At 37.4% G+C, this 26,622-nt stretch overlaps 1 protein-coding gene across 12 annotated transcripts in view; it reads left to right on the top strand.

Annotated features, from left to right (window-relative positions):
- The window catches only part of MBNL1 (muscleblind like splicing regulator 1), a 202,955-nt gene that overhangs the window by 30,250 nt on the left and 146,083 nt on the right, over positions 1–26,622 (top strand). For 10 of the 12 annotated variants that reach the window (XM_032408416.1, XM_032408418.1, XM_032408413.1 and 7 more), the window contains exon 2: positions 25,098–26,097. The exons of 1 other annotated variant lie outside the window; for it this stretch is intronic. In XM_032408416.1, the coding sequence (XP_032264307.1) occupies positions 25,924–26,097 (174 nt within the window). In that variant the 5' untranslated portion in view covers positions 25,098–25,923. Of the gene's footprint in view, positions 1–23,727; positions 24,893–25,097; positions 26,098–26,622 lie in introns of those variants that run through there. One more of the 12 variants, XM_032408415.1, reaches the window with a different exon arrangement.

The raw sequence follows: 26,622 nt of genomic DNA, 5'->3' as shown, positions 1-26,622 counted from the left end.
TTTATTCAAATGTCCATGTTTTTAAGCAATTTTTTGTCTTGCCTCCAATGATATATAAAGAATAGTAATGAGGACAAGAACTATAATGATGATTACTAACATTTTGGACTGTTTTTAATATGCTAGGGTAGGGGTTATGAATTAATTCATGGATTCCCCAGAACAACCCTGTGAGATGAGTACTATTAGTATATCAGCTTCACAGATGGGAAAACTGAGGCACTGATAAGGTAATTGTCCAAAATTAACTTAACTAAGAAGTAGCACAAGATGGAGTTGAACCAGGGTAGTCCAGTTCTAGAACCCATGCTTGTACATAAAAGAATAAAAACAGATTAAAAAAAATGCTTGTGTTAGGCGCATAGAGGAGATCGGGACCATAAACATTTGTAATACTCTTAGCAGAGTCACACTTCTACAGCATTTAGAAAGTAAGAGGATAGAGAGAAAAGCCATGGGGGTAGGTGGCCAGCATATAAGGTAGGAAGAAGGAAGGAATCAGGTGGGAGAGGAGATTGGTACTGCACTTTGGGGAGCATTGAGGAGCAGGTGGTATAAGTTTGATACACAGTGGAGAACATGAGACATTTGGTTAGGCCCGTATTTTAGTGACAATTTATAGAGGAAGGATAGGACACATACAGGATAAAGTAGAGATTGTAGGAAAGAGATGAGGGAAATGCCAGGGAATGAAAAGGAAGACATATATGCTGGGGGGAAAGTGACAGGTGTAGGGTCCACAGGATGTAGCAATTGATTAGATGTGGACATGAAAGACAATGGGAAGTATTAAAAATAATTTTAAAAATACAGTAATTTTTTAAACTTCTCATCAAAAATTTCTCATGTAAAAAACTTAATCTTTAATGTTAATTCTGTTCATTACATTGCTACTTGTGTGCTCTTTTAGGATAAAGAACTATGGGGTGCCTTGGTGGCCCAGTTGGTTAAGCGTCTGCCTTTGGCTTAGGTCATGATCCCAAGGTTCTGGGATCCCGTCCCACATCAGGCTTCCTGCTCAGCAGGGAGTCTGCCTCTCCCTCTGCCCCTCCCCCTGCTCATTCTCTCTCTCTCTCTCTCTCTCTCTCTCTCGCTTTCACTCGCTCTCTCTCAAATAAATAAAATCTTAAAAAAAGGATAAAGAAGTCTATTTTAAAATATCAGTAAGAGGGGCGCCTGGGTGGCTCAGTCGTTAAGCGTCTGCCTTCGGCTCAGGTCATGATCCCAGGGTCCTGGGATCGAGCCCGGCATCAGGCTCCCTGCTCTGTGGAAAGCCTGCTTCTCCCTCTCCCACTCCCCCTGCTTGTGTTCCCTCTCTCGCTGTGTCTCTCTCTGTCAAATAAATAAATAAAATCTTTAAAATAAAATATCAGTAAAACACTTAAAATTGTGTTTTGTCAGGAGCTATATATAACTCAATTAAGTAGAAGATGCATGTTAAATTCTTAAAACATTTCATTTCTGTGTCCAGCTCTTTTAAAGAAAGCACAGGATCTGATGAACTGTAGAAGGTTGCCAAATTCTTCATCCCAAATTGGTAATTCTGAAATAAGCATAATTTCTTGTTTAGGGATATATTGTTATTTGCTAAGAAATGTTTCTGTGTTGGCCAGGCAGTTCTGGTTCCCTTATTAAGGGAACAGCGGTGTCCCCTATCCTCTGTGATAAACCAGGGGGCGCATAGATACATGATAAAGCGAGTTTGCAATGTGCTCAATGTGACTGACATTTATGCTTCTCAGACCTTGCTATTTTAGGGAAGGTATCAGGATAACTGTGATAAGTCTTTTCCCTGGAAATAAAACCCCTTAACAATCAGACACTCTTATAAACAGAATGATGTACATATGGGAATAAATAAGCAGTTACCTTAACAGTTTCCTGGTGTCGTGAGGATAGTTCTAGTTCAAACGGAATAGAAAGCTTGGTAGCAATACTCACGGGCCTTTTTGCTTAAGGTCCTTACATGCTTTTTATAAGTAAATGGCTTAACAGAGTTTAAGCAGAAGATGTCAGAGCAGTGATAGATTATGTTGTATTTAACATGCATAGAAAAATTCCCATGAAATCAAGACAGTTTCCAAGAAAATGATTCTATTTATAAATATTTACCACTTATTATTTATTTAGATGGTCTATATCCATGAAAAATAATAAATATTGCACTGTTTATGTCTTTATAACATGTTTATATAGAGCTAGAGAAAATAATGTTAACAGTGTTTTATTTCGCCTTTTGTTTATATGCCTTTTAGTATTATGTCAGAGCCACACTTAGGACATGGCTTTTTCTATTATTAGATTTTCTTTTTTCCTTATCAGATTTTTGCCTTGTGCTATAAAGATATGGTAAGATCTGTTTTGTTGTATTGTTAAGGTAATATTCAGAAGTGTTCATTTTTTAAGTAACTAGATTAAATAGTGTTAAAATTAGAAATTCTTCTTTGCTTTCTCTATTCATTGGGCTAATATTAACTAGACAAATTTACTCCAAATTATTTTTGAGCCATTATTTGAATTTCATTGCTCAGACATTTCAGGGAAGGCCGCATTGTCAACTTAGTGGCATTCAGATGAGGTGTTTGGTTTTAAATACCCCATCCAGAAGACTTGAAGAGATCTGAGGAGCATAGCAAAAGTGAACAACAGGGAATACAAGCAAATCTGTGACCCAGGTGTAGAGTCTCTCTGAGGTATTGCATGACCTTTCCAAAAAGTAATTTGAAATGTCCAGAACATTTGAGATTATTGAAAGAATACATCCTTCAAGCATAATTCTGCATAATGCTTTCTGGGGGATCACATTTACTGAAAATTGCATGTAGGAAGTAACTCAGAGAAATATATTTTTGAGGAGTGAATTTTAAAAAGTAAATATTGTTTTGGGAGCAATTAATATAGGAAGAAATTATTGTGTCTGTTTCTCAGTAATGGATTAAAGTTTGCGAAGTGCTGAGGTGTTTTCACGTAAAAAGTTATTTTACTATGTTAACATAAGGCAATACAGGGGAATCAATTCATCCTTTGTGTTCTGCTAAATAACCAATTAACAAGCATATTTTGAGCACCTGTTAGAGTTAAGGGATCATAGTAGGTCAGGAGAGGGGATCCAAAGGAGAATTATGTTGTTTCTCTTCGTTGGCCTATAATTGACCTGGAGGGAAAGACATGAAAGGTGGATAGTACAACTGAGTATTTTTATTTTATTTTTTTAGAGAGAGAGCGAGAGAGCGCATGCGCAGGCATGTGCGAGCGGTGAGGGGGAGGGGCAGAGCAAGAGGGAGAGAGAGAATCTTAAGCAGCCTCTGGGCTCGGTCTCATGACCCTGAGATCATGACCTGAGCTGAAATCAAAAGTTGGAGGCTTAACCGACCGAACCACCCAGGCGCCCCTACAATTGAGTATTGGTGCTCTACAATTGAGTACCAAAGGAGGAAATTCAAAGAAAGAAGAAAATCCAAAGAAGGAAGTCTGTGGACCAAATAGTCAAGACAAGCTGTATGGAGGAGAAATTTGCCACTCTGTTCAGAATGTGGAGGGAAACGTATGAACAGGGGAGGGAGTAATGAGGCTAGCTGCCATATTTGAGTGTCTTCTCTGTGAAACATTGCCAGCTTACATTCTTTTATGAAAGAAGCACGTCGTAATGGTGTTAGTTAGGGAACATGCCTTTGTGGCAGGAGCCCACTCTCCTGGTAGAGGTGAGGAAACAGAGACTCAGAGAAGTTAACCTACTTGCCTCAAGTCACACAGCTGGTGGTGAGCAGCCAAACTGAACTGAAGCCCAGTCTTTTCTTACTTCACAACAGCGTTCTTTGTTACCCCTTTATGATTCTGCTGGGAATGGGCGGGTATAGTTAGATACAGGGACTTTAAAACTTCACCCACAGCACAACTGACACAGGTCGAGAAGGTATAAATTCAACTTTAAAGGCTGGCAAATAAAATTTTGTCCTTTTGCTTCGACGCTGGCATGGAGTTTGACAAATGCTTGTAACCTTTCTTTCTAAGATTTATAAACCAAACCAAACCAAACCCACTAGGCCTCCTGTCTTCAGCAGATAGGGGAAGGGCTTGCATTCCTGTGACCTGTTACAACATTGCGTTTGGGAGGCTCTCAGAGGAAGCTTTGTGAAGTTCCAGAAGATAATGTACTTCACAGCAATAATGTGATGCTATAAAATTTTCACCAAGAAATGATCAGGGTAACTCCAGAATGCGTGCTAAATTCATTTATCTTCCTCATGTGGTTATTTTATGCTTTCATGTTCTATCATATTCACACACCAGTCTGTGTTCTCAGCTACTGTGTGGCATAGCTTACAATCTGAAGAGATAAACTGTTAATTGACAACTTGTTCTGTTGGAAACATGTCACTTTGCTAACAAATTCCTCTCTTCATAGAGCTATTTAGAACACATACCAAATAAAATTATATAATGTCTAGAGAAGGAAAATGGAAGAATCTTATGCCATTGCTTTTGGCCTCAAAGGAAAGCCCTCTTATTTAGCAAATGTCTATTGAGTGCGGTGTCCATGTGCCACCTGTCATGCTCTGTCCTTCAGAGGATAAAGAGGTAAGATATGCCCTGTTCTCAAAGTAGTTTCCAGTGTAGTGATAGAAATATTCACAAGTAATGTACGGGCAAAACAAAGTGGGCACAGGAGCCAAGAATAGGCTGCTTGTGGGCAGAGTGTGGAATTTGCCTAAAACCATCCAGTAGACACATTAACTCTTTACATGCTCTGTATACTAGAGAAAAGACAAAGCCAACCCACAATTTATTTTAATGATGTGATTTCATATTTAAACGGCTTATTTTACTGTTTAAGTGTTTGATAAATAAGCATGACCCAAATGTAGTGTCATCCTAGATTAGACGGGAAAGATTACTTTATTTCTGATGTTAGCACTGTGGGAGAAAGGTGGGGACGCATAATTCATCCGAGGCTTTTTTGTGCTAACTCCTTAATGAGGAGATTAAATCACTCTGAATTGACAGTCTAAGTTTCAGAGCCTGAAACTTTTGTTAACAGAAAAGAAAAATCTGTAAGAGAAAGGTGTGTTGTATTTAACTTTAATGACAAAGGGTTTTAGATAGGCACACTATGCTCTTTTTCCTCCAGCTTTTTCTTTGTGAGCAGGAAATAAAGCTGTATTTTGTAGGCTAGCTTCCAAATTTTGAAATGGTAAAAGTGCAACTGTGTGTATTCTGTAAGACCCCATTCAGCTGGGAAGTGTTCGTCCCTCATTTCCAGGATTTAAGCTGCAGTCTCGGTTAGAAGACTCAGAATTTTTATTTTATTGCTTACCATTATTCATTTTTAATCCTAAACACTTCTTTAAAGCCCACTGCATAAAAAGCTTCACAATAAGATTTTGACTGAAATTTTCAAGAGAAATTAAGGATATACCTTCTGCTTTTCTGAAGTTTATAGCCTAAAGAAAAAGGTCCATTTTTAGTGAAATAATGAAAACAACCCAAACCACAAAAGGACCAGCCTGTTAGCAATCGTAATAATTGTGAAAATAGCAACTTACTTGGTAGGCACTTATTCCTTTCCATATGTGACCATATATGGTTCTTATACAGTGCTTTGAGATTTATGTGGTGCCATCCCTCTCTCTAGTTCACAGGTGAGAAAATGGAGGCTTGGCAAGGTTAAGGTCAGCTAATTTGCCCAGGGGTCACGTAGCACAGTACTGGGAGTGCCGAGATCCTAACCCAGTGGTTTTGCTGTTTGTTTCCATCAGTCTGGTATGAATTAAGTACACAAATACTGACAGCAGTGTTGATTTGAGACCTAATCCAAGTTAGCTCTGAAAAAGACTAAATGAAGAAGGGAAGATGTGAGAGATGGGTTTTCAAGCATTGTGGTCATAAAACAGGAGAGATGATGAAGTAGACTTTGAATTTTCGTGGCTTGGAAAGAAGAGCTTGATCAAATGGTCTACTATGCCTGTGTGGTTTGCATAGTATTAGTTCTACTCACACCTAATACCCTCTGCCCTGGCGCTCACTAAGATCAGCAAAATCTACTTTTAGACTCAAAATCTTTGCCACCTGTGAAGTTTCTGATGTCACTTCTGAATGACATAGCACTCTGCCAATTGCTCAGTTGGATGGCTTTAAGTGGCACATTTTAAGAAGTGTCTTGAGCCCAAAAAGAGTATGGCAAATGTGCTTCTAATTTATTCAGCTGTATTAATGAAGGCATTAGAGAATTCAGTTCATTTCTCTCATCAATAAAATATAGAAATCTGTTGCCAACATTAAAATAATAAAAAAATGTTATTGAGAACTGGCATTCACTTGAAGATTTCTGATTAAACTTTCTCACTTTCCCCTCACATCCCTAGCAGGGTAATTAGAGCATGTGCAGGTGTATGTCTTGTGTGCGTATATGTCTCTTGATCCACCCATCCATCCAGGTATATTCCATAAAGGATTATGAAGTAGTACATGAGTTACAGTTAAAAATAGAATAGAATAACTATATGAAGCTAAGGGATACATTCACCAACTAATGTTAAGGAATTTGCTCTGAAATACTTATTTTACACCATTTTGTGGTTCTCTGCACTGGCAAAGTAGGACTTGTGAAAATATAAACCCTATGTGGAAATAAAATGAAAGATATTCTGATAGACAAGCATCAGTTTGAATACACCATCACTCCAATAGTTTTTAAGGCTTGAGATCAAACAGTTGATAGAGACTGTTATTAAGAATCTTCTGTGTCTTAATGAGTTGATCTCCATTGCTCTTTTCTTCCATGGGTGTTCAACTCTAACCAATTCATACAGCAAGAGTTTTTTGTTTACAAATGACCTGACACTCATGGATTTGAAAAATATTTTCCCTTTATGACCAAGAATTCTCAGGCATATTTTTTAAGAGGAATATTCCATGCTAATATACTAATTTTTTGGCAAGAAAGCGAAGCACTATATTTCAGTCCAATAGTTCTGTGATAAATGAAGTATAATCAAATGTGCAGATTCTGCAACATTCACTTAAATATTAATTTGGGTTCTTTTATATTCTAGGCACTGTGCTAGGCATTGAATACATAATGGTTAGCATAAGCAGATGTAATTACAAAAGTGCAATTATAAAATTTAGACATCTCTCAAATTTCATATTGGCCATTGCAGAAATAGTGACATATTATTATAGTTCTTACTGCCTCAAAATTTAAATAATCTTGACAAGTGATTAAAACATTATTTATAGATGTCAATAAATATTTATTTGAAATAAAATAAATAAATGAAACCCCTATCCATGTTAGGTTTCCTATGTATAAGGGAAGTATTTTATTTTCATGTAAAGAAAAGTACCACCGTTTGCTTAGAATACTCTTCTACAATTATGCAAGAGAAATGGCATCACAAAGTAATGCAGAAAGAGAAAACTCAATTTTGAGTGGCATCGCAATATTGTGAGTTTAAAAGGTCAGGCTGGCACAGGAGGCTCCAGTTTGCCACTCAATCTCATGCAGAATGCTGTGACAGCCAGGGCTGATACAGCTGAAAATATCTGTAGCCTTGGAAGCTTTGTAAGTTTCAGAAGGTCATTTTGGCATCTAGTAGGAACACTGATTCACACGGAAGGTCAAACTGGACAGCCAGGCCAAAAAAAAAAAAAAAAAAAAAAAAAAACACAATAGGTTGCCGAACCCAGCAGTTGTAGATTTTAGAGCAGTTGTCCACTGCAGTAACCGGAGGTATCCTGATCCAGTGTGACCACCTTTCATTGAAATATTTTTAGAGGAGTACGCTTTACTTGATGGTGAATTCTAACTTCTCTTTTTTCTTCTGAAACTTTTAAATATTGCATCTACAGCCTTACCTTGTACCAGGACAAACGTTACTTTCATTTTATTTATGTATGATGTATGCTCCATCAAAAAAGATGTGAGTCGGCTTACAACAGTAAAGTGCACATAAAATAGGACTGTAAAAAAGAGACATAACAAATCAATTAGAAGGAAAAGAGATGAAACAAGTACTTGAGATGAAATCAAGCGCTAAATTTCTCTCTCAGCTTTCTGGCAACCAAAGCAAAAGCTTTAGGAAGTAGAAAAATCCCGAGTTTACTAAATAGAATCTCTTCATAGCCCATGTACAGTCTTATTCTTAGCCCTTCAGGTGTTTAGTTAAATATTCTGACTCTGTCCTTGGGTGAAATCTTGGAATGGATGAGTTCCAATTAAGTAAGAAGTGAAGGCCAGATTCTTCAGCCTGGCCTTCAAGGCCCTAATTGATTTGGTTCCAGTCCCCAAACGCAGCTTTATTTCCCGCCAGCCCTGTTGCATGTGGGTGTTCCATATGGACCAGTTCCCCCAGGGCTCTTGTTCTGTGCTCTTGCATACCCCTGTCTTTGCTCGCTCTATTCCTGCCATCTGGATTGCCATTCCTTTTTTGTCTCTAGCCAAATGAGACTCGTCCTCCTTTCTTTCCATCCTAGATGTCTTGTCCGTCATGAGACCACCCCTGGCTTCTCTCTCCTTTAACTCACCAGGCTTTATTGTTATCTCTGTTGTGTACTTCTCACTTTCTTTTTCTATGTACAGTTATTTGTGTGTTTGTTTTATGTTCCCTATTAAGCAGTTAATTCTTCACAGCTGGATCGCTGTACTCCCCCTGTGTCTAGGTTACATATAAAGGGCCGTCAGTAAACTGTTTGTATAATCAAGACATAGATATAATTTTATCTGTGTATTGTTTATTTTTGATGAATATATTTATTCATTTAATAAGGTTATTGTATGTGTTGGATATATTTAGATTTCTTTTAGGAAAATATTTCTTTTTTCAGGAGAGAAGGAAAAAAGAGAACTAAAAATAAATGAATAAAAAAATAAATGAGCAATTTTTTAATTGTTTTGACTCTGTGCCTTCATATCAGAAAGCAACTTAATATTTACCATTTCTCTGTGCCATAAGGTAAATAATATAATACAGAACAGGTTTGTTACATGTAAAAAAAAATATCATTTATGCCATTTCAGACCCTCAGTGCTCGCTCTCTAGTATCCTTTTCTGTGGTTTTAACAGCTGCCAAAAGATCTATCTGACTCTACATGGCTTAGAAGTGTTTTAGACAGTTACTCTATCCCCTTCACTGCTTTTCAAACACTGTTTTAGTAGGTGATATAGATCAGCCTTACTATATGCAGACTTGCTTAGCACATATTCAGTTTTATACTTTTAGAGCAGTACTTCATTTTACGTATAGGGAAACTATACTGCTGATACATTTTAAGCTCTTGTAATGAAAGCTCTGAAGAAAATGTAGGCTCTTCTTGCTCAGAGGGCAGACAAATAAAAATAAAATCATGCTGAAAGATCTCTTCCTCAACAATTAATCTTTAAATCAGTTACTGAATATTTACAATTCTGTAGTGTATTAATTACTAGATTAAAATTGATTAACAGTCTTAGGAAGCTGATAGACGTGGTGTATAATTTTCACATCCCTAAGTGTACATTATTAGTGTCTAGTGCATACCCCATGGACATACAAGGACAATAGCATCCATCTCTCAACTCTATAAGGGACCATCTGATCTACTTCAGAATCTATATGCGAGCCTTTCTCTTCCACTTAAATCTCAGCACAAACCCCAGGTGCTACAATTGTGGCCGCTGTACCATATCCCACTCCAGCCCCAATCTCTCTGTTCCTGTTGTATTTACAGTCGTTGTCATTTCCGTAAAGCTTGGTGTTAAATTGCCAGCAGGTGTTGTGAATGAAATGTTAAACCTGGAATCAGAAGACCTGATCTGGGATCCTGATTCTTCCATTTAATTAGCTTAGGGGACTTTGGTGAGTTAGTCAAATCATACAAGCCTCCATTTATTTGTTCACAAATGGGCAAGATAATATAACCATCTCTTAGAATTGTGAGGATCAAATGGCAAAAATCAGATAAAAATAAATGTATATGCCAATATATAAAATATTATTTGCTGTGTTGTACAATCATAGAATGTATGAATTCTGGGAGGAAAAGTAAATTTTTCTACTTAGCTCCTCCGGTAGAAACTTGCTATTAAAGAATCAGATGAACAACTTGCAGATTTTATATATAAACACAAAAAAGAAATGTAGCATAAGCCAACTTCTCAAAAGTTCATCTCTTCAAGGGTATATTACTTAATAAAGTAGTGAACATAGCTTGTAGTTTTATCCATAATAAAGTGGTTCTCATTGCAAGAAGATTAATTTCTTTTCCCCCCATTAACTTTAATACAGAGTTTTTTACTTCCAATTTAAATGAAGAGCTAGGAAATAAGTCTATCAGAGAAAGACAATTAGCATATGATTTCACTCATATGTGGAATTTAAGAAACAAAACAGAGGCTCATAGGGGAAGGGAGGGAAAAATAAAACAAGATGAAATCAGAGAGGGAGACAAACCAGAAGAGACTCTTCATTATAGGAAACAAACTGAGGGTTGCTGGAGGGGAGAGGGGTGAAGGGATGGGGTGACGGACATTAAGGGGGGCACGTGAAATAATGAGCACTGGGTGTTATATAAGACTGATGACTCACTGAACTCTACCTCTGAAACTAATAATACACTATACGTTAATTGATTTTAAATAAATTAAAAAAATAAAGAGCTAGTTTTTTGTTATATACGAAGAACATGATTTGACTAATTCCCTCATAAAAGTTTTTCCTTATTCTTTGGACACACACACACAGACACACATACAAACATACAAACATACATAGATACCTACACACCCATTCATAAATTAATTCTTACTTAACATTTATCTAAAGTATTAACAGTTGATCTTATATTGTGGTGATTGAATAGGTGCTTAATTGTTTTTTCATCTTTTTACAAAATAACTTTACTATTATAAATTATTCTCATTATTAGTAAGAAGTAAAGAATCTATCACTGTCTTTAAAGAATTTAGTGTGTGTGTGTGTGTTTATATGTACTGGTTTATTTGACATTTAAATGATAGAATGATATGAAGTTTTAAGAGTGCTATATGATTGCTCTTTAAATTTATCCAGTGTATTCATTCAGATATACTGGGGAGATTTTTTTTGTAAGTTAAGTAGCTTTTGCATGCTAACTTGGAGTGACTATTGAACAGGATTAGCATATATGTGGTTTGAGACAGGATGAGTAGTATGCTATGGTGAGTAGTATCTTAGGAATGATGGGGAGGAACATGTATGGTGCCTGATAAAAAATAATACTTTAAAAAGCGAATATAACAGGGGCGCCTGGGTGGCTCAGTCGTTAAGCGTCTGCCTTCGGCTCAGGTCATGATCCCAGGGTCCTGGGATCGAGTCCCGCATCGGACTCCCTGCTCTGCAGGAAGCCTGCTTCTCCTTCTCCCACTCCCCCTGCTTGTGTTCCCTCTCTCACTGTGTCTCTCTCTGTCAAATAAATAAAATCTTTAAAAAAAAAAAAAAGGCGAATATAACAGAATTTTACATAACATTTTGCAGGTGGGTTAAGTTTCTAAAGTAGTTCATAGAATATAATAAAAAAGCTTGTTACCAAATCTCAAACAATCCAACTTTTCAGGACAGATATTCTTTGTTTTTAGGAAATTATTGGGTAGATACATAATAAACAATCTTTGGTGGAAGTAATATTCATAATTGCCAAAATTTAATGAGATTAAGAATAACCTGGAGTAGTTCAGTTAAAATGTAGACTCCTGGTCTTTATCCTCAGCTAGTCTAAGGTGTAGGGCTCAGGAATATATATATTTTAACAGTCATCCCCAGGTGACTAATTCAGATAGTCCAAGACTCTTTCTAGAGCATCAGTATCCCAGAACAAAAAGTGTTGCTGTTAATAAACTGTTGGCAGTTGTTTGATTTTATTTGCAACTATCCATGCATTGTGATTTGCCGTGGAAAGCTGGTCATTGCTTTTTAAGTGTATATGATGCCAACAGAAACACACAGAACCTTAATCACTGTCTCATTAGAAGGGTGTAGTCAGCTCTTTGGATTTCCACATGTGTGACAGCTTTTTTGGAATGCACAGAACCTTATGGGTAATTGAAACAACTAAGAAAGGGGTGTTCTTTTTCTATTTAGCAAAGGAACCAAACCTCAGCTGCCATATTAGTTTGTTCATAGCGTGTTCAGTATGTATACTCTTTTGGAAAGTGCAGAATCCTAACAATAAAATTTTTGATCTCCCGTGAGAAGCAAGACATTATTTACACTTGACAACATGGTAAAATCGCATTGTGAAAAAGAATGAAAGCATTGAACATGCCCACGTTTTGCCAACGAACCAACTTATATATGGGTACCTCTTTATTCTGTGAGCTGTTATTCAATAACTGGGGAAGAGTTTGAGGAAGGCAGAGTGAGGGAAGAATGTTTTATTTTCTAACAGGACATATGTCTATTGACAAAATCCTACAAGAATACCTTGGTCATTTTAATTGGATGGGGAAGGTGCTTCAGGGAAGTACTCTACTCCAGGGTCAGAAATGACTACATGAGGACTCCCAGCCTAAGGGGAAATTACCACATGAGAAAATGTGTGTAGGCCTACATGAGTTCACCACGGTTCTATTGTGCCTTAGCTAGTTTGATAATGCCTTGCATTATTTATAGCAGTTGTCAGAAACCATTTCCTTTAGTCAATTCATGTCTAAAAACGGAGAGGGGGGAGCAGGATATTTTCTGACATTTGTAGAAATAATGTGTAAAAAAAGCATTCCCTTTATCATATGACAGTGTGCTGTCAGTGATTTTCCAAATATAACGTGCCCTGCAGACTCTGTTAACTACACATTTTGTTTTTATTAGTAAGAAAAGAATAGTAAGCTATATATTGTCCGTTTTGATACTCTCTCAACCCAGACATTCGTTTGGACTCCCAGTCCTTGTTCTTTAGCAAATTATATATATACACACACATATACATAAATATAGACATTATAATTGTTTTACAGTGAAATGGTTTATTTTGAAATAATGGGAGTTGAAACACTGATTTTACAAATGTTTCCATTGATTAGCTGCCATCTGAGGGCTAACGGTTGAAAATATTTTGCAAAATACAAAGACAAGGCTTTAAGTTCTGCTTGTAGGAGAAAAGACCCATCATAACTTTGGCCTAGTCCCACAATAGAAATTTACAATCTTTTTTTTTTTTTTTTTTGAAATTTACCATCTAGATATAGGGATTGTATCTTTTAAAGGACTAGATTTAGCAATATAGAAAAGCAGTGTTCATTGTTGGTGGAAGTACATATTGGTAAACGTTTTCTTGTAGGAAGCGTGTTCACAGTTAATATATGCATATACATTATGTTGTAAGTATGTTATTGAAACCACTCAAAATGTAAGAATAGTTTTATACATACATTGCAATGTTGCTTGTGAAAAATTAGCATTAACTTAGGTGGCTGCTATTAAAAAAATGGACATAGAGTGGAATAATATATAGTTGTTAAAAAGTATTTACATTGACCTATGTGTATTGACAAGGAAAGGTCATTATCCTATATCCTAGAAAGCAGGCCTCAGAACAATATGCTTATTAGTATGTTGCCCTCATTTCTGTAAGAATGATAAACTGTATGAGTGTGTATGTGTAGATGTGTTTATGTGTATGTGAATGCATAGATAAAGACTGTATATACCATACTAATAATAGTGGTCACCTTTGGGATGATAGGGGGTCTGATTTGGTGGTGGAGCGGAGGGGGGGTTTCACCTGGATTTTATTAAAACCCTTCTGTATGGTTTAAATTTATTACAATTGAAAGTGCATTTATTTAGTGATGTCTAAAACCAATGAAAGGAAGAAAGAAAGGATGGGACTTGATGTATGTAGTTCATGTAAATTACTTGCTAGAGATTTTTGTTCACTATTTTAATTTATACTTTATCTCTTCCATTATTTAGTAGTTTCTTTTTTTTTTTTTTAAGATTTTATTTATTTATTTGACAGAGAGAGAGAGAGACAGCGAGAGAGGGAACACAAGCAGGGGGAGTGGGAGAGGGAGAAGCAAGCTTCCCGCGGAGCAGGGAGCCCGATGCAGGGCTCGATCCCAGGACCCTGGGATCATGACCTGAGCCTAAGGCAGACGCTTAACGACTGAGCCACCCAGGCGCCCCTATTTAGTAGTTTCTATCTCTATACAGAGAATAGCCTTATAATTTATACCATACTTCTCAGTACACCAAAAAATCAGAATCATATTTAAGAGTGCAAATTGTTAATTGACATTGAAATAATTTAGATTATTGTAGTCACTGGAAGGGTGGAAGTCTAGGTCTGGAGGGAGAAAAGAGGCTTAAAATTTAAATAACAGTATTTGGTTCAAATTTTAATTTGCTCCTGAGCCTTTACAATTCTAATATGAGAATCCTTTATTCTCATAGTCCTAATTGCACCACTTGATACGTTTTTATTTTATTTGATATCTCTTTCTGAATGTGAGTTCTGTGAAGACATGACATTTTCATGTATGTCTGCAAAAGAGTTCCTGTGAACCAGTGACTCATCTGCATTGTTTGATGCATTTATAATGAGCTTTCACTTTTTAAATATGTTAGAAATTCAAGGACATAGAGCAACACAAAGGTGTGGTAAACAATGTACATGTAGCTAAAAAAGGCAGGTATCCCATGGAGACAAATTATCTTTCCAGCTAATATTATGTTTTCTGACTTGTGGATTTCAGTGTGTTTCTCTTTTTTATGAAAAGTTGGTATATTTACCTGCACACACCCTTCCACACCCCCACAGGAATATTACGCAGCCATAAAAAAGGATCCATTTGCAGCAACATGGATAGACCTAGAGGGAGGTTAGACTGAGATATGATTTCACTCATATGTGGAATCTAAAAAAACAAATGAATAAACAAACAAAAAGCAGAATCAGACCTATAAATACAGAGAACAAATTAATGGTTGCTAGAGGGGAGGGGGTAAGAGGATAGGCAAAATGAGTAAATGGGAGTGGGAAATACAGGTTTCCAGTTATGAAATGAATAATTCATGGGAATAAAAGGCACAGCATAGGGAATATAATCAGTGATATTATAATAGCAGTGTATGGTGACAGATGGTAGGTACATTTTGGTGAGCATAGCGTAACATATAAACTTGTCAAATCACTGTGTTGTGTATTTGAAACAAATGTAACATTGTGTGTCAACTATATTTAAACAAAAAAAAATTTTGTATGTTAAGCCTTATAAGAAATACTGAGATAGGCATGAACTAAATATGCCTCCCTATTCCTTGTCTCTTTTAAAGAAGTGTGGACCAGGGGCGCCTGGGTGGCTCAGTCGTTAAGCGTCTGCCTTCGGCTCAGGTCATGATCCCAGGGTCCTGGGATCGAGTCCCACATCAGGCTCCCTGCCCGGCAGGAAGCCTATTTCTCCCTCTCCCACTCCCCCTCCTTGTGTTCCTGCTCTCGCTATCTCTCTTTCTGTCAAATAAATAAATAAAATCTTTAAAAAAAAAAAAAAAAGTGTGGACCGGCCTTTAAATCTAGGCTTCTGCAAAATTCAATCTGAAGCTCTGAGTTATTATATCGCACTTGCAATAATATGAGCATAATTTGTTGTTGTGCACATCTCAGACCTAAGTGAGTATGTGAGTTATGTGGAACCTTCTCCAAAGTATACTTAAGCTACACTGAAGTGAAAATATGAGTTGTCGGGCGCCTGGGTGGCTCAGTTGGTTAAGCGACTGCCTTCGGCTCAGGTCATGATCCTGGAGTCCCCGGATCGAGTCCCGCATCGGGCTCCCTGCTCAGCAGGGAGTCTGCTTCTCCCTCTGACCCTCCCCCCTCTCATGTGCTCTCTCTCGCTCTCTCTCTCTCTCAAATAAATAAATAAAATCTTTAAAAAAAAAAAAAAAGAGCTATTTGCTTAAAAAAAAAAAAGAAAATATGAGTTGTCAATGCATGTCCTTGTTTTGTTACATATCTTCCTTCCTCCTTTAAATTAGGGAAAAACAATGGGGTCTTGACTCACTATTAATTAGGGAAAATTCTTGTTTATATGTGAGTGTATGTGAATTTGTGATTTTTTTTTAAAAAAGCTCAAGTTAAAACAGATTGTAATATTTTATTATTAGGAATAAATTATTTTTTATTATTGTTATGTTAATCACCATACATTATATCATTAGTTTTTGATGTAGTGTTCCATGATTCATTGTTTGTGTATAACACCCAGTGCTCCATGCAGAAGGTGCCCTCTTTAATACCCATCACCAGGCTAACCCATCGTCCTACCCCCCTCCCCTCTAGAACCCTCAATTTGTTTCTCAGAGTCCATAGTTTCTCATGGTTTGTCTCCCCCTCCGATATCCCCCCCCTTCATTCTTCCCCTCCTGCTATCTTCTTCTTCTTCTTTTTTTTTTAAACATATAATGTATTATTTGTTTCAACAGTCTTACACTAACATTGGTATATTAAGAGAATGCTTGAAATTATTTGTGAAAAAAGGTAAATTTTGAGGTCAAATATATCAATAGAAGTATTCAAAGAATGAAAATAGTAAACCTTTATAGCTTGAGTATTTGTAAAGTTTGCAGTAAGAGATACATTTTTAAAATGATAGGGATTTTTGCTGATTAAATGGAAAGGAGTTGTTTATGTACTGTGTTGTGTCATGAGAAGTCCACTAATTCATTAAATTGGATACATTCATGTAATACCATACTATATTTATAATTGGTTTCATTCATTATATTCTGAGGAATAATTATTTTAGATCTCTTTATTTAACTACAAACATACATTTTACTTAATTTTCTCATAATGATTAATAATTAAGCAACACATATTTTGGGCAATCTTCAATAGAAATGTCAGTGCAATTTCCCAGATTGAGGTCACTATGTTAGGTTTTAAATCAGACCTATCTGGAAATTCAAGATTCATCTGTTAAGATGAAGCTTTTGTACTCAGATATACTTGATATTGAGATATTGAGAGCTATTGCCACTTAAGATTTTAAAAATTCTGGAAAGTGTGACAACTACGATTAAATCTGGTTCTAATAGATATACTTTATTTTTGGTGTACTCTCTTGCTCACATGCACTCTCTCTCTATGTATATACATATATACACACACACATACATCTATATCTATACATATATGTATACACAGAGAGAGACAAATACTATACATACATATATATGCAGTATATGTAGTATATATATAGTCATTTCTTCTCATGTTGACTTTATAATTTAGCTCATTTAGTTGAGTCTGCTCAAGTGAAAAACAGGCATAGGTTAATTGTGGAGAAGACCTTAATGACCACCGGTTGTGAGAATGATTTCTGCCCTGGAAGGAAAGTCAGGACAGTGGGACAAAGAGGTACGCATGCAGCAGATTTCACTGATGCACAGGACGCCATGGGAATATTTCCTCAGTTTTCTCATTAATCACCTTTGAGTTGGGCAATAACAATATTAGGGAAGCATAGATGAATTTGCTACCATTTCTCATGCAATGAAGGTCACATTTAAACATGTGTTAGGCTGAAGTACCACCAACCTTGTAAGAAGGTAGGTGATGTTATTCAAAAGATATAAATGTGAAAAATTTAAAACTAAGATTTTGGCCCCCAGTTACTATGCCAAATAAAATTAACTCATTTGAGTAAACTTTAGAATCAAAGTCTATAATTATGGCATTGCATTGGGAATAACAATATCAGTGTTTTGGCATTCACAGTTTTGTCATGCTAATTTCACATTGGTAGATTCCATTTGGGTCAATGTACCGTTTTTCCTGAAAATTGCCAGGATGGTGAGATTTGTTTTTTCCTACCATTTTAGCTCCTGAGCACATAGCAACATTGTTAATTTTGTTGTTTGTGTTCTGATTTCCTAACTATTTGTTATTTTGAAATATTAAATAATATGGATAGATCAGAAATGATGTAAGGCTAACAAGATGACTTCTTTGTGTAATAGGTAGAGCAGGCAAAACACTAAATAGGCTTAGTGTTTTTTCCTTAAGAACGATAAAGTGGCATTGTAGTATTATGTCATTATAATTTCTTGTAGAATAGACGGAAATGTTAAAAGGCTGCCTGTTTGAATATCATCAGAAAAAAAATGCAAATTTTCCCTTCTTTTGCCAGAACTGAAGACTGATTCTGTCAGAAATTCACAGATAATTATTTAGATGTTTTAAATTTGCAAAGCCACATGTAACTATTTCAGATTCTTCTGTGGATAAGAAAATCTTCCATCAACTTCATAATTGAGGAGGTATATAAATACGGTCCTGTGTTAACTTCCCTGCCTCACGCTCTCTTTCCAATGAGTGGAGTTCGTTGCTGGTTTCATTCAGTTGTGAAGGTAACATTGCCAGTGTATCAAACGGGCCTTGTAACTTATAGAAAATACTTTTAAACTAGCATTCAGATGTACTAAGAAATGTTTAGTCATGCCACAAATAGATCGCTGGCTTTCTCTGGACCAGGCACTGTTTTGGTGCTGGCTTGTTCAGTGGAGAGCTAGCTTAACAGCTGCCGGCTCTCACGGAGCTTACATATTAATGGCCAGAGTAGATGATAAGCAGATGGTAAGATAGGTACATAATATTACACCCAATCCTAACAAGTGCTCCAAAGAAAAATAAAGCAAGGTAAAGGTCTGGCAAGTCTGGGCTGGTGTTGAGAGGAACAGAGAAGGTTGGATACTCTGACAGCGGCCGGAAAAGCTTCCAGGAAGATAACTTTGCAGTAGGGGCGGGATGAAGACCTAATTAGGTACAAAGCTAGTGAGCCACTAAACAAAAAGTACAGCCTGCCATTGTGATATTTATCTTCTAATGATCTTAAGGCTTTTAATTTTTTTTTTATTTTGCCTGATAACAGGAGACCATTCAAAATTCACTTTTTAATCATTGCGTAGAGGCTTCCTGTTTTCTTTGGTCTCAAATATAAATACGGAAGGGACAATAAGCATTTTCTATTGAGTGCAGTTTAGTGAGTTGCTTTTGGAATTCTAATCTTTGGCGATAGTGTATTTCCTAACCAACACTCCTTCGTTATCCTTCTAGTAAGGGACCACTTGATGATTAGGGTATTGAGCCTACCAGAATTGTAAAGGAGTGCTTTGACAGACCGTAGATGACTTATTTGAGTTACCAAACTTCCCTTTTCTTGGCAGCAGCTTGTCAGCCTAACACAGAGCAATGTGTCAGACCAGCCAGCCTCATTAACGGTCGGCATGTGTGGTTGAAAGTTATCTTTTTTTCTCAGCAGTATTTCTAAAACTTCAGTTATTTGCATATCTCCTTCATGATTTTGCCAATATATTTACTTAGGGTTTTTTTTTTTTTTTTTTTTTAGTATATTAGTCTTATTCTCTAAATTACTTCTATTAAATGTTAGCTTCTTTCTAAGCTATGGTATCCGTGTGATCAGAGGCTTGATGAGCTAGTTTTTGCATTCTGATGCATCTATTAAAATTATGTTGTTTCTGTATCACTTAAAATGGCCATGGGTGCTACCCGTAGTGTGCTTACCCCTTGCTGAGAAACACTGATCTCAGCTTTTTGTTATATGGAGTTGAATCCTGCTGAAGACTGCATTAACCCGTTCATACTGCAGTTTTCCCCATGTAATAACTAACGGCCTTGTTACTGTATTTAGTACCTTAATGAGTAGAGAAATGGCTGTACAGCTTCCAGAAATGCTTAGTTGGTTTGTATACTAAAATCTCTGTTAATATTTGGGGCAAGCCCTGGGCAAAACTGTACTGTGAGTTAATTCACTAAAGTCATGCATTGCTAATTATGGACTTTTTGACATCAGTGCACCTGGGGGAAAAGTTATGGTTTGGGGCAAGGGGCTGCTTCTTGTCACCGGCAAACATTATATGGTGAAGCTGGCTTTCTTTTCCAGTTAGATTAAAGCTGTCTTAGTAAATTAAAAAAAAAACAAAACACCTCAAATAATTACTCTGTTAACTTCCTCAATATGTAAGCTATTTCAAAATCAAAAGCTTATGAAAAAAGTCCCCAAAATTCCCAGCTAACTGCTCTGGGATGCAGTAGGACCAACCTCCCTATATTTGGTTCAGAAGAACTGAAATGATTATTACATGTATATGACTAAGACATTTAACCTTGTTCGTAGAGGCCATCCAGTTCTCCAAAACAGAATTTCAGTCTCCTACCTTGCAAGCACCTCTTTATCCTCTATTGCAGTATGTATGCATCCCTTAAATAGATTTTCATATGAAGCCATCCACTGTCAGCTTTGATGCTAATATATATTAGTTGCTGTGAGACTCATTTTTAGTAATTTGCCACACTCTTTTACTTTATCCTTGATTCTTTTCTTAGCTTCCTTCCCTCCAGCTTTACATTTTCTTCTTTTCCTTTCTATTTCCCCCTTTGTATCTTAAAGTAGAAAATGTATGTTATTTCTGATACCACTCAAGGAAGAATTGGATCTTGGTTGTTACGGCAGAACATGCTTATTTGTAGAACATATCACATAATGTGAGGAGCTCTTTGGTTAGTGTTTGGAATTTGATCAATAGGCACAAGAGGGCTTGTTGTTACATAAGTTTTAAAAAAGTTTGAGTCTTACTGTAAAGCTATTAAATGGTCCAATCCTTTTTTTTTTTCTTTTTTGGTGCAGGGAAGTTTATTATAATATGTTGAAGTATAGGTCAGAAATTTACTTCAGAAGCAATTTAGCTGTTAGTAAATATCTTTCAAGTAGAAATATTTCCTTCATAATTATTTACAAACAACACATACTTTGGAGGCAAATATGTTTGCAAGAATTCTCACAATGTGGAAATTACCCACACACTTTTAAGCACCTTCTCTATCTATAGAATAAAAATCCATTACCAACTGAAATAATGTTTTGGGAATTCAGTATTGATCCAAATCTTATTCAATCGTAATTTACCAAAACACTCAATTATGAAGATTTCCAGTCTTCTCTGAAGTTCTTCTGTTTGAAAAAAGAGAAGGATTATAAGACAATAATCTGATCTCAGCAATTTAGATATAATCTCTGTTCATTACCCCCGTGCCCCATATCAAGGACTGGCATGCACGTTGCTGGGTACAGCTACACTAACAATCCGTAAAGGTTGGTGTCCGTTTTGACTGCTCAGTCTCTATGCCTAGTTAGTAGGAAATATTTTGATTCTCATCTTTGCGTATATATTTTACAATTAAACAGTATTAAACTTACAAATACGTGTGTATCTATAATTTTTTCAGTAACCCTTTGTGAAGTGAATAGAATATCTCTGCTATGGAAAATAAAAATGTCCAAAGTATCCATTTGCAAACATTTTACTAATTAAAGTATATTTTGTGCCCGAGTGAGATTAAGCCTGGAACATGGCAGAGAGGAAAAATAATCAACTCTAGATATTGATTTTGTGGTTGTATTTACATAACCACCGACCAATGAAGATATTTCTAATGGTACCATTATCCTTTCTCATGCTGTGTGGCCCCCATAGATCATGATGAGCTATTTCCTTCCTTTTGGGGATACAGCCTTATGTACATGTTTATTCCTGTGAGTTTGAATAAAATTTATTCATTTATCAAATATTTTGAAAATGTCTGTTATGTTCCAGGAACTGGGATAAAAAAGTGGTGATAGACCCTGTTGTCAGGGGATTTATAACCTTTGGGTTAAAAGAGCTATAAAATACTGAGGGTATTCTGAGATGGAATAATGTTTAGCATAGTTGGCCCAGCCGTGGAGAGAAGGTGATACCTGAATAGCAACTTAAAACAAGAAGGGATTTACCAAGCTGAAGGGGTGAGGAAGTGTGTCACTCCAAACAAAGGGTTAGCATGTAACAAGTCCCAGGAGCCTACACCCGTGTGGCATATGCCAAGAACCTTCCCAGCTCCTGGCAGCTCCTGTCTATGGCGGAGGATACGAGAGGGGCAGCAATGGGAGAAACGGAAAGTAAAGATAAGGACTAGCGTAGTCTTTGAATTTGGCTTGAATTAGAGCATTGATGGCCATCGCTGACCAGTAAAGTAATGAGTGTGGAGGTCACACTGATATAGATTCAAAACTGAAGAAGCAGAAAAACAGCACGTGTAGATGACTCTTCAGACATTTGTCTGGGAACAGCCGATAAAGAGGATTAGGGAGAGGAAGGACGCATAGCTAGGCAGGGCCCCCTTCCTCCTGCCAATCCGCCCCCTCTAGTCCGGAGCTACCTCAGCAGGTTGAGGACTAAGAGAAAGCGTGTAGACAAGGCAGGGCATTCACAGATAGAGGGAGTGTAAAGGGAACGGATGTTCTGAGAAGGAGCGAGTCAAGGTGGACGCTTAACGGTGTGCAAGCGAAGGCAAAACTGGAAGACGAAAATGAAAGATACGGAAAGATAGCTTAAAGATGGGTGGCAGGAAGGTGAGAGAGAGTTCATGTCTGAGGGCTACTCTTTTGACTATGAGATATCTGTGACCTGGAAGATCATTGTAGGCTGTGAGTGGGAGGAATATGGAGGAGGGAGGAGGGGCTGGAAAGTGTTGAAGTTTTAGAAAAGCTGCTATGGGGAATGTCCGAGGGAGCTGTCCAGGGCTGGAGGAGGATTCCTAGGCTGCAGGAGGGCCTGCATGACCCAGGAATATAGTAATTTATAGAGGAAGTGATGGGTGTATGTGTGTGTGTATGTGTTTGAGCGTGTGTTTGTGTGGTTCATGTGTGGTGTTATACGTGTGTTTATATGAGTGTGTTCGTATGTGTGTTTGTGTGTTTCTGTGCCCTAGAGGTAATTCCAGTCCAGATGTAGTAATCGATCATTTAATTTACCAGTTATGGACTCTGTATATTTTCCATCACTGTGCTGAGCACTGGGGTTCTGAGACGAGTGACATTGTTTCTGACATATAATTTAGTGGGTCATACGTAGAAGTGAGTAACAGACCATACTGGGGTGCAAAGATAATTCAGAAAAGACCTCATTAATAAATGGGTGGATGGAGATGGAGAAAGTCACATCTTGGGAGTTTCTTGGAGGAAGTGACATCTTAGCTGGCTTCCAAAAGAGGTGAATTGTTGCAGGTGAGGCACTTGAAGATTTTAGCAAGAAGGACAGAAGAGGTTGTTGGACACAGATGGGTACATGCTAAAGGCCTGGAGTAGTTGAGAAGTCCTGAGTGTAGAGCAGTCAGGAAGGTGGATGAATCTTAGAGTTTATGACCGACTTGCCTTTGTTTTTATATAATCAGGAGTTAGGACCAGAAAGTGTTTTGAAAACAAAAATATTTCTTGAGTTGGTTCTTTTTAACCTTTCTCAAAAGTTGTAGTCTTACTACAGTGTTTCCCAAACCTGGTATCTGCTAATTTTTTGTTTGTTTGTTTGTTTTGTTTTTAATTAGTATTAAGAATGACAGTATTTGGGCACCTGGGTGGCTCAGTCGGTTAAGTGTCTGACTTCAGCTCAGGTCATGATCCCAGGGTCCTGGGATCGAGCCTTCTGTCAGGCTCCCTGCTCAGTGGGGAGCCTGCTTCTCCCTCTCCATCTGCCCCCTACTCATTCTCTCTCTAGTGCTTTCTCCCTCTCAAATAAATAAATAAAATCTTTAAAAAAAAAAAAAGAATGACAGTATTAATCCTTAAAGAAATTTTTAAGAATTCTGCTAGATATCTATAGATAGATCTGTTTGGGTTCTATTTTTACATATTCATATCCTGTATTCCAGTTTCCAAATTATGGTTCCACATGTACCATATGCCAATTGGCCATATTTGGCCTTCGAAGAAGTAAGTGTGATCAAACACTATTATATTGTGCCAATGCTTTTTTGGAGTGCAAAACTTTTGGAGTTATTAAAGCCTTGTTTCCTTTGTTGGTAACATTCAAAAGAAAAAAAACAACTGTGTACTTTTGTTTCTGTAACTACTGAGCATTTTCTGAAAGTTTTTCCATCCCGATTGAAAGAGAAAGTTAGTTGTGAGAGGCAAAAATGCCCTCCTGTAAGGAGCAGTCTCTTAGTAGTGCGGAGTTAATAGATCATCAGGCAACAGGGGATCCCCCAGCCCCCAACCTCCGGCTTCGTTCGTACCTCCGAAGTGCATCACGCTGCCCAAATCCAATCGCTCACTTAATATTTAATGTTTCTGCGATGGAATCACTTTCCCCCTTGAGGTTGACTTCAGATTTGCCAGACACACTGACAACAGTGCACTCCTTATTTTCCCCACATGACCTCAGCTTCTGCTTAAAAAATGTTCAAATAAAGGATGCTTTTGTTCGCATCTCGCCTGCCTGTGATATATTGACAAAGTGTCTGCCGGCTGAATGGAATAGTTTTACAGTATGAGAGCTGCTTTCAGTGGAGGGGCAGGACTTGGGCTTTAGAAGGAAGTGAATTGGATAGGTCAGGAGAATGTACCATTTGTAAACACCCCTTTCCTTTTTTATTCACGTGTCAGGACAGCGGGAGCAGGCTGTTCAGTGCCTGTCCCTGCACAGAGCCAGAGGGAAAAGCAGCTTGGAAGTCAGCTGCAATTTTTAAACCTTGCTTTTTATTCCCCGGTAATGATCTTCAAGTGCTTGGACTTGTCTTAGAAGCTGTTTTGAAACTAACATGGTTTAGTCCACTAACTGCATGTTGGGTAAATTCAAAACCCACATGCTCGTCCTCTTGCAGTGGAATAAGTCACATCTGATGGACATTTTCTGTGCTTATAGCATAGTAATGAACGTCTGACAGGCGCGACCTTTCATAAGACAACCCACTCTATTGGCTTTCTGCCCAGAATATTGCTGCAACACTATCTGTGATTGGTTATCTCTCTATCATGCATTGCTTCACAAGGGGAAACGGCCCCTTTTTTTAATAAATCTACGATGGCTGGCTGCAATATGCCTCACTGTAAGTATTTGTGTGTGTGTGTGTGTGTGTGTGTGTGTGTGTGAGAGAGAGAGAGAGAGAGAGAACAAGCAAGAGACAGAGACAGAGAAGGAGAGAAGCTGACTTGAATATTACTTAGTCTGGTAGCACATGGCAAGGTTGTGATACTGTAGGACATCAGTGAAGTGCTACTTAGTAAATCTTAACCTATCTCTTTTTTCTACAGGTTGGTACTAAGAAGTGCCTTTCCTGACGTCTCTGCTGCTTGGACCCGCTTCTAGAGCAGTCTCTGCTTTTGCCTTGCTTGCTGCCAGCTAGACTGTGACGACAGCACATCCACCCTCCACCTCTAGCCCAGACACCCCCATTTCTACTTATAATCAAGACAAAAGCTCTAAGTATCTGGCATTGCCCTAGGCTGCTTTAGTTTTAAAAGAAAAGTTTGCTGAAAAAGTAAGATCTCTTCTGCCAGGAAATCAAGGAGGAAAAAAAAAATCATTTTCTCGATTTGCTCTAAACTGCTGCATCTGTCTATGCCAAACTAATCAATACCGATTGCACCACCAAACTCCATTGCAAATTCAGCTGTGAGGAGATTCCCTTTCAGACAACTTTGCTGAAAGCAGCTTGGAAATTCGGTGTCAAAGGGTCTGCCACGTTTTCATGCTTGCATTTTGGGCTCCAAATTGGCACTGGGAAGGGGTTACTGAGAGCACAAGGCTGATTCGAGGCCCTACTTTTAAACATTCATCTACTTACGATTCTAGTATTTCTCTAAAAACCAAAACCTCTTTGAATTAACAGTTTCATGCTGTGAATTTCTAGTGGGAGATCTTTTCCTTGATATTGACAACACAATTTTCCATGTACTTTTAAAGCAGGGAGTGGGGAAAAAAGTATTTTGGAGGGGACACTTTCATCATCATTTTACAGTTTTATCAGTTCAGCTTTTTTTTTTTTTTTTTTTTTTTGTGTTTTTTTTTTTTTTTTTTGTGGGGGGGGTTGGGTTTGTTGGTTTCACTGAAAAATTTAACTACCTGTAAAATCTAAACATGGCTGTTAGTGTCACACCAATTCGGGACACAAAATGGCTAACACTGGAAGTATGTAGAGAGTTCCAAAGGGGGACTTGCTCACGGCCAGACACGGAATGTAAATTTGCACATCCTTCGAAAAGCTGCCAAGTTGAAAATGGACGAGTAATCGCCTGCTTTGATTCATTGAAAGTGAGTAAATATTATATTATTTTAAGGATATGCAATAATTGAATAGAGGGGATATGGACATTTAGTCCATTGAGTTTGGAATTATGGATTGCTTTGTTAATAGTTTAGTTATACGGTGTGTTCTTACTGATGTTTTTGGGGGTGGGGGACTTTTATTGAGAAGCAATAGAACCATGTCTGGCCAAACTTTGTTATGAATAACTTCGTCAGTTTTTTTTTTCTAAAACAGAGAGTATCAGCATACTTTTTACTTAGTAATAGCAATGTCAATGTCTATAGGAATAGTAAATGTACATACATAGGTGTGTTAGCATATACACAGATTATACAAGGCCATGGCAATAGCTGAATGAAGATGATACGTTTTTCCTTGTTTGTAAAGGTGCTGTACCGTTGCTTGTAAAAGAACAGATTTCTAGGCAGCTAAACTTGACTAGACTTTTTATATTAACATTTTGACATTGTGGGTTTCCTTTTTATTGTATAAGCGTATTCTTTTAAGGCCAGAAACAAGGCATTTTGTGG

The sequence above is a fragment of the Phoca vitulina genome, unplaced genomic scaffold (assembly GCF_004348235.1).
Source record: "Phoca vitulina isolate PV1807 unplaced genomic scaffold, GSC_HSeal_1.0 scaffold10, whole genome shotgun sequence".
In the NCBI taxonomy this organism is placed as follows: Eukaryota; Metazoa; Chordata; class Mammalia; order Carnivora; family Phocidae; genus Phoca; species Phoca vitulina.
The sequence above is the reverse complement of the archived record's forward strand: the minus strand, read 5'-3'. Positions and strand labels throughout refer to the sequence as shown.